This window comes from Nerophis lumbriciformis, linkage group LG38, assembly GCF_033978685.3.
Source record: "Nerophis lumbriciformis linkage group LG38, RoL_Nlum_v2.1, whole genome shotgun sequence".
Classification (NCBI taxonomy): domain Eukaryota; kingdom Metazoa; phylum Chordata; class Actinopteri; order Syngnathiformes; family Syngnathidae; genus Nerophis; species Nerophis lumbriciformis.
In genome coordinates, this window is record NC_084585.2 from 1,249,466 (window position 1) to 1,265,814 (window position 16,349).

The 16,349-nt window shown below is 39.6% G+C and overlaps 1 protein-coding gene across 1 annotated transcript; it reads left to right on the top strand.

Moving 5' to 3' along the window:
* The first annotated feature begins 5,859 nt into the window (after positions 1–5,859).
* Positions 5,860–8,095, top strand: drd5a (dopamine receptor D5a). The gene has a single exon (XM_061932413.2). It carries the CDS (start codon positions 6,544–6,546, stop codon positions 7,960–7,962), a length of 1,419 nt encoding a protein of 472 aa, XP_061788397.2. The 5' UTR covers positions 5,860–6,543; the 3' UTR covers positions 7,963–8,095.
* The last annotated feature ends 8,254 nt before the right edge of the window (positions 8,096–16,349 follow it).

The window sequence follows — 16,349 nt, forward strand, 5'->3', positions numbered from 1 at the left end:
TAGACAGGTGTGATTATTTCCTAATCAGTTGAATTAAACCCAGCTGGACTCCAATGAAGGAGCAGAACCATCTCAAGGAGGATCAGCAGAAATGGACAGCAAAGATGAGTGTCACAGCAAAGGTGGTCAGAGGTGTCCAAACTACGGCCCGCCGGTGTCTTTAAGTTCAATAAACAATTGGGCCAGGGATCATATCATATACCAATAAACAGCCGTCTGATAGATTCTATTTGTTGCCATCTGGTGGCCAAGGAAAGTAACTCAACCATGAATTGTACTTACTGGGGAAATACAGCACTGCATTTACTTATATGACTCAATTGAAACAATCTTCCATAGTCATTGTGCAGAAAAACAAATCACCAGCACATCAATTCAACAAACATAGCATAGCCTGCTCATTGAACCTTATGGATATTATACAAAACATCCATAACATGACAGCCATTAAAAAGGATGATGGGAACAATGCAAAACTCTTTCCTCACACTTATCTATGTTTGGTGCATTTGAGCTGCTTTGAAGGTAGGTAGGTAGGTCTTTATTGTCACAGGTCCTCTCCAAGGTTTCTCGTAGTCATTCACATCGACGCCCCACTGGGGTGAGTTTTTCCTTGCCCTTATATGGGCTCTGTACCGAGGATGTCGTTGTGGCTTGTGCAGCCCTTTGAGACACTTGTGATTTAGGGCTATATAAATAAACATTGATTGATTGATTGATTGATTGATTGCACAAGTACAACCAAACTTTGTTTTCAGCATGAACCCAACATTTTTGATTGTTTAAAAACCTTTAAGGAGGTCGTCACAGAAGTAAACAAGGTAGGAGTTGTACTTTCACATACTCTTAATAACCACTTATAATAATTATTAATTATATATCAATTCTATTATATATATATATATATATATATATATATATATATATATATGTGTATATATATACACATATATATATATATATATATATATATATGTGTATATATATACATATATTGATCTGTATGTGTACAAATATGTATATATATATATATACATATATTGATCTGTATGTGTACAAATATGTATATATATATAAATAAATGTATGTATATATATACATATAAACATGTGTATATATATATACATATATTGATGTGTATGTGTACATATATACATACAGTATATATACGCATATATATATATACACACATATATACATATATATGTGTACATATACATATATGTATATATACATGTGTATATATATACATATATGTATACATATATATGTGTATGTATATATACATGTATATGTATATATATATATATATGTGTATATATATGTGTATGTATGTATATTGTGTATGTGTATGTATGTATATATATATATATATACACATATGTATGTGTACATATATATATGTGTATATGTCTATATATGTGTATGTATATGTGTATGTATATATGTATGTTTATATGTATGTATGTATATATATGTATATATATATATTTATATATATATATATATATATATATACATATATACATATATATATATCAATATATACGTATATGTATGTGTATATATATATGTATATATATGTATATATGTGTGTGTGTATATATATATATATATATATATATATATATATGTATATATATGTATATATGTGTGTGTGTATATATATATATATATATATATATATATATATATGTATATATATGTATATATGTGTGTGTGTATATATATATATATATATATATATATATATATGTATATATATGTATATATGTGTGTGTGTATATATATATATATATACAGGTAAAAGCCAGTAAATTAGAATATTTTGAAAAACTTGATTTATTTCAGTAATTGCATTCAAAAGGTGTAACTTGTACATTATATTTATTCATTGCACACAGACTGATGCATTCAAATGTTTATTTCATTTAATTTTGATGATTTGAAGTGGCAACAAATGAAAATCCAAAATTCCGTGTGTCACAAAATTAGAATATTACTTAAGGCTAATACAAAAAAGGGATTTTTAGAAATGTTGGCCAACTGAAAAGTATGAAAATGAAAAATATGAGCATGTACAATACTCAATACTTGGTTGGAGCTCCTTTTGCCTCAATTACTGCGTTAATGCGGCGTGGCATGGAGTCCATGAGTTTCTGGCACTGCTCAGGTGTTATGAGAGCCCAGGTTGCTCTGATAGTGGCCTTCAACTCTTCTGCGTTTTTGGGTCTGGCATTCTGCATCTTCCTTTTCACAATACCCCACAGATTTTCTATGGGGCTAAGGTCAGGGGAGTTGGCGGGCCAATTTAGAACAGAAATACCATGGTCCGTAAACCAGGCACGGGTAGATTTTGCACTGTGTGCAGGCGCCAAGTCCTGTTGGAACTTGAAATCTCCATCTCCATAGAGCAGGTCAGCAGCAGGAAGCATGAAGTGCTCTAAAACTTGCTGGTAGACGGCTGCGTTGACCCTGGATCTCAGGAAACAGAGTGGACCGACACCAGCAGATGACATGGCACCCCAAACCATCACTGATGGTGGAAACTTTACACTAGACTTCAGGCAACGTGGATCCTGTGCCTCTCCTGTCTTCCTCCAGACTCTGGGACCTCGATTTCCAAAGGAAATGCAAAATTTGCATGGTTGGGTGATGGTTTGGGGTGCCATGTCATCTGCTGGTGTCGGTCCACTCTGTTTCCTGAGATCCAGGGTCAACGCAGCCGTCTACCAGCAAGTTTTAGAGCACTTCATGCTTCCTGCTGCTGACCTGCTCTATGGAGATGGAGATTTCAAGTTCCAACAGGACTTGGCGCCTGCACACAGCGCAAAATCTACCCGTGCCTGATTTACGGACCATGGTATTTCTGTTCTAAATTGGCCCGCCAACTCCCCTGACCTTAGCTCCATAGAAAATCTGTGGGGTATTGTGAAAAGGAAGATGCAGAATGCCAGACCCAAAAACGCAGAAGAGTTGAAGGCCACTATCAGAGCAACCTGGGCTCTCATAACACCTGAGCAGTGCCAGAAACTCATCGACTCCATGCCACGCCGCATTAACGCAGTAATTGAGGCAAAAGGAGCTCCAACCAAGTATTGAGTATTGTACATGCTCATATTTTTCATTTTCATACTTTTCAGTTGGCCAACATTTCTAAAAATCCCTTTTTTGTATTAGCCTTAAGTAATATTCTAATTTTGTGACACACGGAATTTTGGATTTTCATTTGTTGCCACTTCAAATCATCAAAATTAAATGAAATAAACATTTGAATGCATCAGTCTGTGTGCAATGAATAAATATAATGTACAAGTTACACCTTTTGAATGCAATTACTGAAATAAATCAAGTTTTTCAAAATATTCTAATTTACTGGCTTTTACCTGTATATATATATGTATATATATGTATATATGTGTGTGTGTATATATATATTAGATATATATATATATATATATATATATATATATATATATATATATATATATATGTATGTGTATATATATATGTATGTGTATATATATATATATGTATGTGTATATATATATATGTATGTGTATATATATATATACATATATATGTATGTGTGGGAAAGACATATATATATATATATATATATATATATATATATATATATATATATATATATATATATATATATATATATATATATATATATATATATGTATGTGTATATATATGTATGTGTATATATATATATGTCTGTGTATATGTATATACAGTACATGTATGTATGAATGCAGTCGGCTTGCGTCCCCCCCAGTCAACTAGTTTGAACCCCGCAGGTTTAACTACTTTTGACCATGTAATATTTCAGTGTTTCCTTTTTGAAAAAAGTTTTATATATACATTTCTCTTCTTTCTGTCAAGATGGGTGCTGAGTGTACAAAAGTACATTATTGAGAAATAAAAATTAACGTTTTTGATTTTAGCAAATAGCTCCAATGAAACAAAGAGTGAAACATTTATTGGAGTTTGAATATTTTCAGTACCAACTGTACTTCATAATATGCACTTTGACACTTGTGCTTCATACAAGCAGCTAACATTACAATGTTGACTCTCAAGCAGCCATTTGTTATTAAATGCTGTTGTTAGTTCCCTCATATCATCATAGTCTTCTTTTAGCATGGACTGCGGACATCTGCCAAAGTGTATTATATTAGTGCTAGGTCATTGATGTACATACTCAAATATAACAGGCTCAAGACTGAACCTTGTGGAACACCAAAGTCATTGTTAGATGTGGTGAATTGCATATTTTCTATACAAACATTCCTTTCTTCGCACCGAGAATGATTCCAGACAGTTGAACCAATTCCTCCAAACATTCAATCTGGACGCTTTCTGTTAATAAACTTGTGATTTATGGTCACAAACACCTTATATATATATATATATATATATATATATATATATATATATATATATATATATATATATATATATATATATATATATATATATATATTATATCAACTATAAAAAAAAAATTGAATAAAAAAAGGCTTTGGAATTTGTTGCAGGTAATTTGCTGATTAGAGTGTGAAGCAGTCGTTTACAATATTAACATTTTTGACAGGGTTTTTCTTGTGTGTGCATTTTGTAGATACTGAATTCAGGTCTTTTATTCTCAGTCCATCCTAAAATGTATAATCATCACTTCAGAAGTTAAGAAATGCATTCTAACCTCCAGAACGTAAGAAATCCACTCTTTAATTAAAGTACTTTTCAGATATAGTCTGATTTTTCACCTGCATGCTTGGCTCTGCTGGTGCATGTTGTAGTACACAAGGAGACCACTGGATGTCGCCATTTATTGACCTTTTTAAGAGGGCCAGCAGTAACAATGGGAAGATCATTTGAAACAAAAACATATTTAAAACAAGCTTGTTCAATTTAGAGTTGAGAATGTATTATTGTTTTCTTCTAGACTGCGGATTACTTGCCAAGGTTAGAAATTATATTTCTACAAATGTCCCGATAGATTTAACAGTTATTTACTTATTTTTAGTCAATGACTTGACATCATAATCTTAATTTTAGCATGAATATTTACATGTTTTCTTTTCTAGTTAAAAAAAAGTTCAAATTAAGAACTGAACTATTCAAATAAGATCAGTTTCCCCCACATATCAATCGTCTTTTAACATTCTGCATCCTCTCGAAGATGCTTCATTGAAGTTCAATAATGCTTTTTTTCCAGAATAAAATACTTATTTTTATCTTAAAACTCCTGCTAATGTTTTCATTCAGGATGTCTTAACAAGTCAAATTATTATTACAGTAGTTTGTAGTATTTTTTCCCCTCCAATAAACTCTTTTTATCTTATATTTTGTCAGCTCTTTTTTGCAAACTTGCAGTGAGCTTTTCTTTTTTCCACAGTGACTGGATGGTGAAGTATTATTAGCACTGGGTGGGGAAGTACTATTAGCACTGGGTGGTGAAATACTATTAGCACTGGGTGGTGAAGGATTATTAGCACTGGGTGGTGAAGGATTATTAGCACTGGGTGGTGAAGTACTATTAGCACTGGGTGGTGAAGGATTATTAGCACTGGGTGGGGAAGTATTATTAGCACTGGGTGGTGAAGTACTATTAGCACTGGGTGGTGAAGTATTATTAGCACTGGGTGGTGAAGTATTATTAGCACTGGGTGGGGAAGTATTATTAGCACTGGGTGGTGAAGTACTATTAGCACTGGGTGGTGAAGTACTACTAGCACTGGGTGGTGAAGAATTATTAGCACTGGGTGGTGAAGTACTATTAGCACTGGATGATGAAGTATTATTAGCACTGGGTGGTGAAGTATTATTAGCACTGGGTGGTTAAGTATTATTAGCACTGGGTGGTGAAGAATGATTGCACAGGTGGATTTCATTGTTTAAAAACAAGGTAAAAAAAAGTATCACATATAGCACTTTTGACGTGTGCGTGCGTGTGGCATGTCTCGGCTTTACCCCAGAGAATTTGGCATTGTTGTGACGTCACGTCAGACCGATTGGACAGTCACGCAGCCCGCGCTAAAAATAGCCGTGACGTGACACAGAGTCACACGTGACTCACCTGCGCCACTTTGTTCTTTCCAAAATGGCAACAAGTTGTTTGGCCGCCGTAAAGAGTCGCGGTGGCGGTCTCGGTCTCGGTCTCGGTCTCGGTCGCGGTCACGGACGATCCGGAGCGCGCGCTGTGACGCGTTCAGCACCACGGACAGCTCCCCGCGTCACAAAATGGACACGCGCGCTTTTCTGACACCTTTTTCTTTTTCAAGCATTTCTGCGCTTTTTGCCGCGTCGGCGAGCTCGCATCCCGGACGAGCCGCGGGACGTCCGCACTCCGCTCTTCTCACGCATCCCGGACGAGCCGCGGGACGTCCGCACTCCGCTCTTCTCACGCAGTGCGTAACGCGGCGTGAACGCACCTGGCAGTCGAGCGCGCGGGAATCCCTCCTTCCACACGCGCGCGGGTGGTCGTCACAGGACCACGCGCAGGCTGCGACATGAGCGCGCCGCTCGACGATGCGCGCGGTTTTCGCTGACTTTCCCCGGGAGCGATGCGGTGATCCCGCGGCGTGCGGCGCGGCGGCGCGCGCGCGCATGGAGAGCCCGGCCAAGTATCTGTCCTCCGCGCAGGAGGCGACCGACTCCGCGCCGATGTGGAACGGCAGCGGCTCGGCGGCGACGGACGACAACGGGCGTGACGTGGCGTCGCGCGCCGTGACGGGATGCCTCCTCTTCCTCCTCATCCTGTGGACGCTGCTGGGCAACATCCTGGTCTGCTCGGCCGTGCTGCGCACACGCCACCTGCGCGCCAAAGTCACCAACATCTTCATCGTGTCGCTGGCGCTGTCCGACCTGTTGGTGGCCGTGCTGGTCATGCCGTGGAAGGCCGTGGCGGAAGTGGCGGGCTACTGGCCCTTCGGCACCTTCTGCAGCGTGTGGGTGGCGTTCGACATCATGTGTTCCACGGCGTCCATCCTCAACCTGTGCGTCATCAGCGTGGACCGCTACTGGGCCATTTCCAGCCCCTTCCGCTACGAGCGCAAGATGACCCAGCGAGTGGCCTTCGTCATGATCTTCCTGACCTGGACTTTGTCTCTGCTCATCTCCTTCATCCCCGTGCAGCTGGACTGGCACCGAGCGGCGTCCGGGACGCTCAACTCCTCCTCCGAGAGCTGCGACTCCAGCCTGAGCCGCGAGTACGCCATCTCCTCGTCCTTGGTCAGCTTCTACATCCCCGTGGCCATCATGATCGTCACCTACACGCGCATCTACCGCATCGCGCAAATCCAGATCCGCAGAATCGCCTCGCTGGAGAGAGCGGCGGAACACGCGCAGAGTTGCAGGAGCGAGCGGGTGGAGTGTCAGCACCACAACACTTTGAAGACCTCCATCCGGCGGGAGACCAAAGTCTTCAAGACCCTCTCCGTCATCGTGGGCGTGTTCGTGTGCTGCTGGCTGCCCTTCTTCGTGCTCAACTGCATGGTGCCCTTCTGTGAGCGCCCGCCCACCGACCGCCACGCCGGCCTGCCCTGCGTCAGCGAGACCACCTTCGACGTCTTCGTGTGGTTCGGCTGGACCAACTCCTCGCTCAACCCCGTCATCTACGCCTTCAACGCCGACTTCCGCAAGGCCTTCGCCGGCCTGCTGGGCTGCCGCCACTTCTGCTCCGGCACGCCGGTGGAAACGGTGAACATCAGCAACGAGCTGGTGTCCTACAACCAGGACACCATCTTCCACAAGGATGTGGCCAACGCCTACGTCAACATGATCCCCAACGTGGTGGAGTGTCTGGACCGCGAGGAGACCTTCGACCGGATCTCGCAGTTCTCCGTCAACGACGACCACGCCGGCGACTCCGTGTGCGACCCGGAGGACTGCCAGGCCGTCATCAGCCTGGACCGCATGTCGCCGTTTACGCCCAACGGATTACACTGACTCCCGCTACCCAGCATGCCTCACTGCAGCTGCGTTTCTCGCAGGGGACCCGTTAAAGTGACGGACAGGAAGTGAAGCCCGGTGTAGTGGGCCTGGAAACGTTACAAAAAGGCTTTCATATGGAAATGTTGAGTCCTAACATAAACAAAATGAAATGTTAGAAATGTTGAGTCCTAACATAAACAAAATGAAATGTTAGAAATGTTGAGTCCTAACGTAAAAAAATGAAATGTTAGAAATGTTGAGTCCTAACATAAACAAAATGAAATGTTAGAAATGTTGAGTCCTAACGTAAAAAAATGAAATGTTAGAAATGTTGAGTCCTAACATAAACAAAATGAAATGTTATAAATGTTGAGTCCTAACATAAACAAAATGAAATGTTAGAAATGTTGAGTCCTAACGTAAACAAAATGAAATGTTAGAAATGTTGAGTCCTAACATAAACAAAATGAAACGTTAGAAATGTTGAGTCCTAACATAAACAAAATGAAATGTTAGAAATGTTGAGTCCTAACATAAACAAAATGAAATGTTAGAAATGTTGAGTCCTAACATAAACAAAATGAAACGTTAGAAATGTTGAGTCCTAACATAAACAAAATGAAATGTTAGAAATGTTGAGTCCTAACGTAAACAAAATGAAACGTTAGAAATGTTGAGTCCTAACATAAACAAAATGAAATGTTAGAAATGTTGAGTCCTAACATAAACAAAATGAAATGTTAGAAATGTTGAGTCCTAACATAAACAAAATGAAACGTTAGAAATGTTGAGTCCTAACATAAACAAAATGAAATGTTAGAAATGTTGAGTCCTAACATAAACAAAATGAAATGTTAGAAATGTTGAGTCCTAACATAAACAAAATGAAACGTTAGAAATGTTGAGTCCTAACATAAACAAAATGAAATGTTAGAAATGTTGAGTCCTAACGTAAACAAAATGAAACGTTAGAAATGTTGAGTCCTAACATAAACAAAATGAAATGTTAGAAATGTTGAGTCCTAACATAAACAAAATGAAATGTTAGAAATGTTGAGTCCTAACATAAACAAAATGAAAAGGGCCACTTTGGTACAATTTCTACAGTAAAGATGCTAAAGCTAGGTCAACATATGCTAAGCTATTTGGACAAAACATCCGAGTTTTAGCTTTTCTGTTCAAGGTGACAAATCCTAATATCTAATAATAAATCTACTAAATGTGTTTAATTTAACAAGCCACCGCTGCTGCTCACTGCTCCCCTCACCTCCCAGGGGGTGAACAAGGGACGGGTCAAATGCAGAGGACACATTTCACCACACCTAGTGTGTGTGTGTGTGTGTGTGTGTGACAATCTTGATACTTTCACTTTCACTTTAATAAAAAATGAGCTGTGGGCCAAAAATGGCCCCCGAGCCGCACTTTGGGCACAGTTGGCGTAGGCGGACAAAAACAGTTTGGTTATGTAGCAATAATTCTGAACTTCAGCTGATAAGAAACTTTTCATTCCTGTAAATAAGTGCTGTCAAATGGTTGAGTTGTTAAATCAGAATACAAATGTGGATTATCTTGAGTCATCACAGGAAATGACTTGTGTGCACAATTTCAACTTGAAAAAAGACCCCAAGATTTTGACACAAATTGAATTCTTTTGTCAGAATTTCATGCAAAATTATTTTTAAATGGTTTTACTTGACTACACGTGAAATGCAGGATTTATTTTGCATACAAAACTAGCTAAAATTCTAGCATCAAACATTCATATGCTAATGTTAGCATGTTAGCATACTTCCCAGGTAACAAAAGTTGTGATTATTACAATAAAACAAGTGCAAACAAATGATGAATCACACTTTCATTGGGATTCATCTGATTAATCACAGTTTATTACTTGCTTGCATCATTTGAATTGACAAAAAAAACAACAACTCTGAATTTGGACAAAAATGCAGATTTACTGTCACAATGTCAAACGTCAAACAGGAAATCAAAAAGTTTGACAACTTTTATTTCTTCCAAACTTGCTAAGAGTCGTGTCTAAAGTCCACTCAAGTCAAATAGCATCAAGTCAAATAGCATCAAGTCAAATAGCATCAAGTCAAATAGCATCAAGTCAAATAGCATCAAGTCAAATAGCATCAAGTCAAATAGCATCAAGTCAAATAGCATCAAGTCAAATAGCATCAAGTCAAATAGCATCAAGTCAAATAGCGTCAAGTCAAATAGCATCAAGTCAAATAGCATCAAGTCAAATAGCATCAAGTCAAATAGCATCAAGTCAAATAGCATCAAGTCAAATAGTGTCCACTCTCAAAATAAATGTAAAAGATGAATGCAAACATTAACTCGTTACTTTTGACAGCCCAACTAATCAAATATCTCATTATTCAATCGTTGCTTCTTCAAGTTGACCTCAGAAAACACTCTGATCACCAAGTCATAATAATAATAATAATAATAATAATAATAATAATAATGGATTACATTTATATAGCGCTTTTCTAGGCACTCAAAGCGCTTCATAGAGAAGTGACAACTCATCAAGTAATGACCAACATTACAATACAGTAGTGTAGTAGACCTAAGTATTCATCAAGTACCAGCATAATGACCAACATTACAATACAGTAGCGTCGTAGACCTAAGTATTCATCAAGTACCAGCATAATGACCAACATTACAATACAGTAGCATAGTAGACCTAAGTATTCATCAAGTACCAGCATAATGACCAACATTACAATACAGTAGCGTCGTAGACCTAAGTATTCATCAAGTACCAGCATAATGACCAACATTACAATACTGTAGCGTAGTAGGCCCAAGTATTCATCAAAAACAAGGCAGACGTTTTATTTAACAAGCATATTTCATATGTAACATTACGCACAGTTTGAACAGTAACACTGTGTTTGAATGTAGAACAATGTCATTTAATCAAGTGGTTGTTTGGCGTACCACTAGATGGAGCTGGTGGCACACGCACCACAGTTTGAGCATCAATATATTGACAGGGCCGATAGAAAAGCCAAAAATGGCACCCGGACCACATTTTGCACCACTGATCCAGGTGGACAAAAAAAAAAAATAGTTCAGCCCAGAGTTTGCTGCGCTTCAACCGATAAAAAAACATTCAATTACTAAAAGTAGAATATCATTGAAAATGTTGCAAATAAGCTGAACTGATGGCGTCCATAAATCATTTTTCATTGGCTCGTTCTAGAAACAAATGTATTCTTAATTAGACGTAGCACTAATTGTCTTTACTAATACACAGCCTATGTAGCTAAGGAAGGGGATTCATGCGCTTTACCTGACACATGAAATGTGACAAACTGTGTGTGTGTAGGGGTGCACTACCCACTTTTGCCGCCAGATGGCAGTAGAGTGTTGAATATCTTCAAAGGTGTTTTGACCACATTGTCAGTTGCCATGTAGAGTGGCACTTTCCATTATTTCCAGTAATGGACTGGAAGCATGAATCCCTTGACCTACTTTACCAGCTGCTAGTAGTTAACGTCATCCTCCTACAGGTCAGGTCAGGTCAGCCAGGGTGTCCAAACTTTGTCACTTCAGCTCAGAAATAGTGTCAATATAAGAAAAAGATCAATCATTGGATTTTAAGATTAGTTCAATCTTTACTAACTTTTCTATTCAATCAAGCAGGTTCCCATCATGCATTGCAGGGGATAAAAATGGCTAGCATTTTCACTTATGTATTGTGCTTGGACATTTTTTTAATAATCCACACAAAGTTGAGTGAGCAGATTGTGGTGTGTGTTGACTTCCTGTGTGGCACCATGACTTCCTGTGTTGACTTCCTGTGTGGCTTGATTTGCACCATGACTTCCTGTCTGGCTTTATTTGCACCATGACTTCCTGTGTGGCTTTATTTGCACCATGACTTCCTGTGTGGCTTTATTTGCACCATGACTTCATGTGTTGACTTCCTGTCTGGCTTTATTTGCACCATGACTTCCTGTGTTGACTTCCTGTGTGGCTTTATTTGCACCATGACTTCCTGTGTTGACTTCCTGTGTGGCTTTATTTACACCATGACTTCCTGTGTTGACTTCCTGTGTGGCTTTCTTTGCACCATGACTTCCTGTGTGGCTTTATTCGCACCATGACTTCCTGTGTTGACTTCCTGTGTGGCTTTATTTGCACCATGACTTCCTGTGTGGCTTTATTTGCACCATGACTTCCTGTGTGGCTTTATTCGCACCATGACTTCCTGTGTTGACTTCCTGTGTTGACTTCCTGTGTGGCTTTATTTGCACCATGACTGGCAAAGGTTTGATTGGGTCATATAGATAAATGCTGTGATGTATTCACCGGCAATTCCGGACTATAAGCCGCTACTTTTCCCCCTACACTTTGAACCTTGTGGAGCGGAGCTGCTAATTTATGAATTTTTCTTGGCCGGCGGTTATAGTAAAAACATTTTTATTAAAAAAAAGCAAGCAAAAACACTAAGAATGTGTGCTATTGTCAGTGTTGGGACTATCAATCAATCAATCAATCTTTATTTATATAGCCCTAAATCACAAGTGTCTCAAAGGGCTGCACAAGCCACAACGACATCCTCGGTACAAAGCCCACATACGGGCAAGGAAAAACTCACCCCAGTGGGACGTCGATGTGAATGACTATGAGAAACCTTGGAGAGGACCGCATATGTGGGTAACCCCACCCCCTCTAGGGGAGACCGAAAGCAACTAACACCGTTACTATCGGCGGTAACTAGTAATCTAGCGTTATTTTTTATATTCAGTAACTCAGTTACCGTTACTACATGATGCGTTACTGTGTTATTTTGCGTTATTTTTTATGTAGTATTGGCTCGAAACTGAGAAGATCTGAGTGTGTTTTATTGCAGCGCTGCAGAGGAGGCGACAAGGAAGAGGCGTGCCGCGCGCTGTCGTCTGTGTGTGTGTGTGTGTGTGTGTGTGTGTGTTTGTGTGTGTGTGTGTGTATGTGTGTGTGTATGTGTGTGTGTGGGAGGGGGCGTGTCTGTGTTTACTAACAAGACATCATGGCGAAGCCCGAAGCCAAGTTTCTTAACATGGAGATATTTTCAGTACTTTTCTTTTGTGGAGCACAAAGAAAAGAACATTTTAGTTGAATGTAAGTTGTGTCTTGGATCAAAGATCCTATCCTAGCAATTCAAATATGCTGAAACAGCTCCAAAAACAACATGCTTCGACGAAGCGAGTAAAGAGACACACACTTCACCTCCACCTCCAACAGCGTCTGGATTTTAGCGAGGCACTGCACACTGAAGGTACACAAACTCTGTCAATTCTCTTAGATACTCTTTCATTCTAGACTTCTAGAGTGTTTGATTATCACATCACTCTAAATGTATAGACTATAAAGTTCACAAACATAAAGAGAGATGCTAGTGGGCCAGGCCAATCTTTCCTTTGCTCTAAACCAGGGATAGGAAACCTATGGCTCTAGAGCCAGATGTGGCTCTTTTGATGACTGCATCTGGCTCTCAGATACATCTTAGCTGACACTGCTTGACACGATAAGTCATGAATAATTCCGCTGGTCATCACAGTGTTAAAAATAACCACGTATCAACCAGACTACAAAGCCATCAGCAAAACCATGCAGCACCAGAAGTCGCATTAATGGTAAGATAAGAGATTTATTATACTCTAAAAATGTTGGTCTTACTTAAAAATGCACGCATTTAGTTGTATTCATTGTTAAAAAATATTATACGGCTCTCACGGAAATACATTTTAAAATATTTGGCTTTCATGGCTGTCTCAGCCAAAAAGGTTCCGGACCCCTGCTCTAAACTTCTAAACTCAGTGGGGAAATGTGTAGAGTGTTCTGGGCTTCAGACATGATTTTATTTCACAATTCCTTGAGAGAAAAAAACGCCTGGTTAGGCTTTGTGTATGTAGTGTGTGCCTTCCTTGCTTTACAGCTATGTTGTTTTTATGCTGTTTGTTACTTATGTATGTTATGTTGCAGCTATTTACAATACTTTAGTCAATTTGTTCTGGCCTGAAACAAATTGGCCCTTTGAAACATATCTTTGTCTTTGTGTGTTGTATGTAGAGCACATTGCTTGTGTGTTGTATGTAGAGCACATTGTTTGTGTGTTGTATGTAGAGCACATTGTTTGTGTGTTGTATGTAGAGCACATTGTTTGTGTGTTGTATGTAGAGCACATTGTTTGTGTGTTGTATGTAGAGCACATTGTTTGTGTGTTGTATGTAGAGCACATTGTTTGTGTGTTGTATGTAGAGCACATTGTTTGTGTGTTGTATGTAGAGCACATTGTTTGTGTGTTGTATGTAGAGCACATTGTTTGTGTGTTGTATGTAGAGCACATTGCTTAGCAGAGTTGAGTGATGTGTGAAGTTGATGAACAGATTGTATTATTGTCCAGTGCAATAACAGGACTGACATGAAGGCTAAAAGGGCATTAAATGGGGCCTTAAAAAAATAAAAAAATAAATATAAGTAACTAAATAGTTACTTTTCACAGTAACGCATTACTTTTTGGTTTAAGTAACTGAGTTAGTAACTGAGTTACTTTTAAAATAAAGTAACTAGTAACTGTAACTAGTTACTGGTTTTCAGTAACTAACCCAACACTGGTTATTCTTTGTTTATATATATATATATTGTTTGTGCTATGGCACCGTTTCTTTGTTTATATATTGTTTGTGCTATGGCGTTGTATTTTGGATGCGTTGGCTCACCGCAGGTGCTGCAGTGTCCTTCCATTTACCGGCTGGGCTTTTATTTATTTATTTTTTCTCAACCAAAGTGTCGTTCAGTCTTCTAGCCGTCCATAGCGTTTCTACTCGTACGGATTCCTCGTTCATCACTTCAAGTCATTCTTGTAAGTTTTACAATATACTTCAAACTATTCATACGTACTAAAGCGTCCCATGTGTGACGTCTGTAGAAGTGTTCTCACACATATTTCTACGTGCTATTGTAACGTAACGAAGCTAGCATTGTTAGCATTAGCTAATATGCTAACATGTTTACGAGTGTCTGTGTTAGTATTATTAACTTACAATGGCATTCTTTTTGGATTGTTTCAGTTCCGTAAATTCAGCAAAACTTCAGTGTGGAGTTATTGAGTCTGTTTAGTTGGAGAGCTAGCTTGTGCAGCTGGTGGGTCCATGACGAGGACTTCTGTTTTGTTTGATCGGCCATTTTACTGCCGTGTTACAGACATCGTGTGAAAACAATGAAGGTATTTCTGTGTAAATAAGTAATTTCACAACGTAGATACTTGCGGCTTATAGTCCGCTGCAGCTAATGTATGTAGACATGTTTTTTTTCTTCTAAAACTTAAAGTTAAAGTACCAATGATAGTCACACACACACACACACACACACACACACACACACACACACACACACACACACACACACACACACACACACACACACACACACATACACACACACACACACACACACACACACACACACACACACACACACACACACACACACACACACACACACACACACTAGGTGTTTAAGTTAAGTTAAAGTACCAATGGTAGTCACACACACACACACACACACACACACACACACACACACACACACACACACACACACACACACACACACACACACACACACACACACACGCACACACTAGTTATTTAAGTTAAGTTAAGGTACCAATGATAGTCTCACACACACACTAGGTGTGGTGAAACTTGTCCTCTGCATTTGACCCATCCCCTTGATCACCCCCTGGGAGGTGAGGGGAGCAGTGAGCAGCAGCAGTAGCTGCGCCCGGGAATCATTTTTGGTAATTTAACCCCCAATTCTAACATCAGTTAGTGGGTGTGGCCTATACACACAGTCCGTAAAATTCGGTACCCCAAAGTGCAATTCATGGTCATCAGCCTGAATTACTCACAAAGTCCACAAAGTTGCAGCCATCATGCAAGTCGGGCCAAAATGAAGGCGCCGACGGGCAGCATTTGGCCCGCGAGCCTTAGTTTGGACACACCTGCCCTACAGGAAGTACACAAGGAAGTGACGTGTGTTCATCGCCATGACAACGTGAAGTTTTGTTTCCAAAGGTTCGATGTCGTTGAACTGGTCTTTGTCTCATGTCCCTAACGGGAACCAGGGAGGGGGGGGACTTTTTTGTGATGAGCACAGACTTTTGGAGGAGCTTGTTTCATCCTTTTGACCTACTACCCGTCGTCACGGCAACATTTTTGCTGCTTCCTAATGTCACCTGCATCCAAAAGCTGCCTTTCCACTGCAGGAAGTAGACTTTCAGCCAGCGCCTTATAGTTCTTCACAGGAAGGAACCGTGTGGTACGGCGCCATACCTAAATGCAGTATTTACCCTCCCCCGCTCCTGGACGTCAACACAGGGACTTCCACGC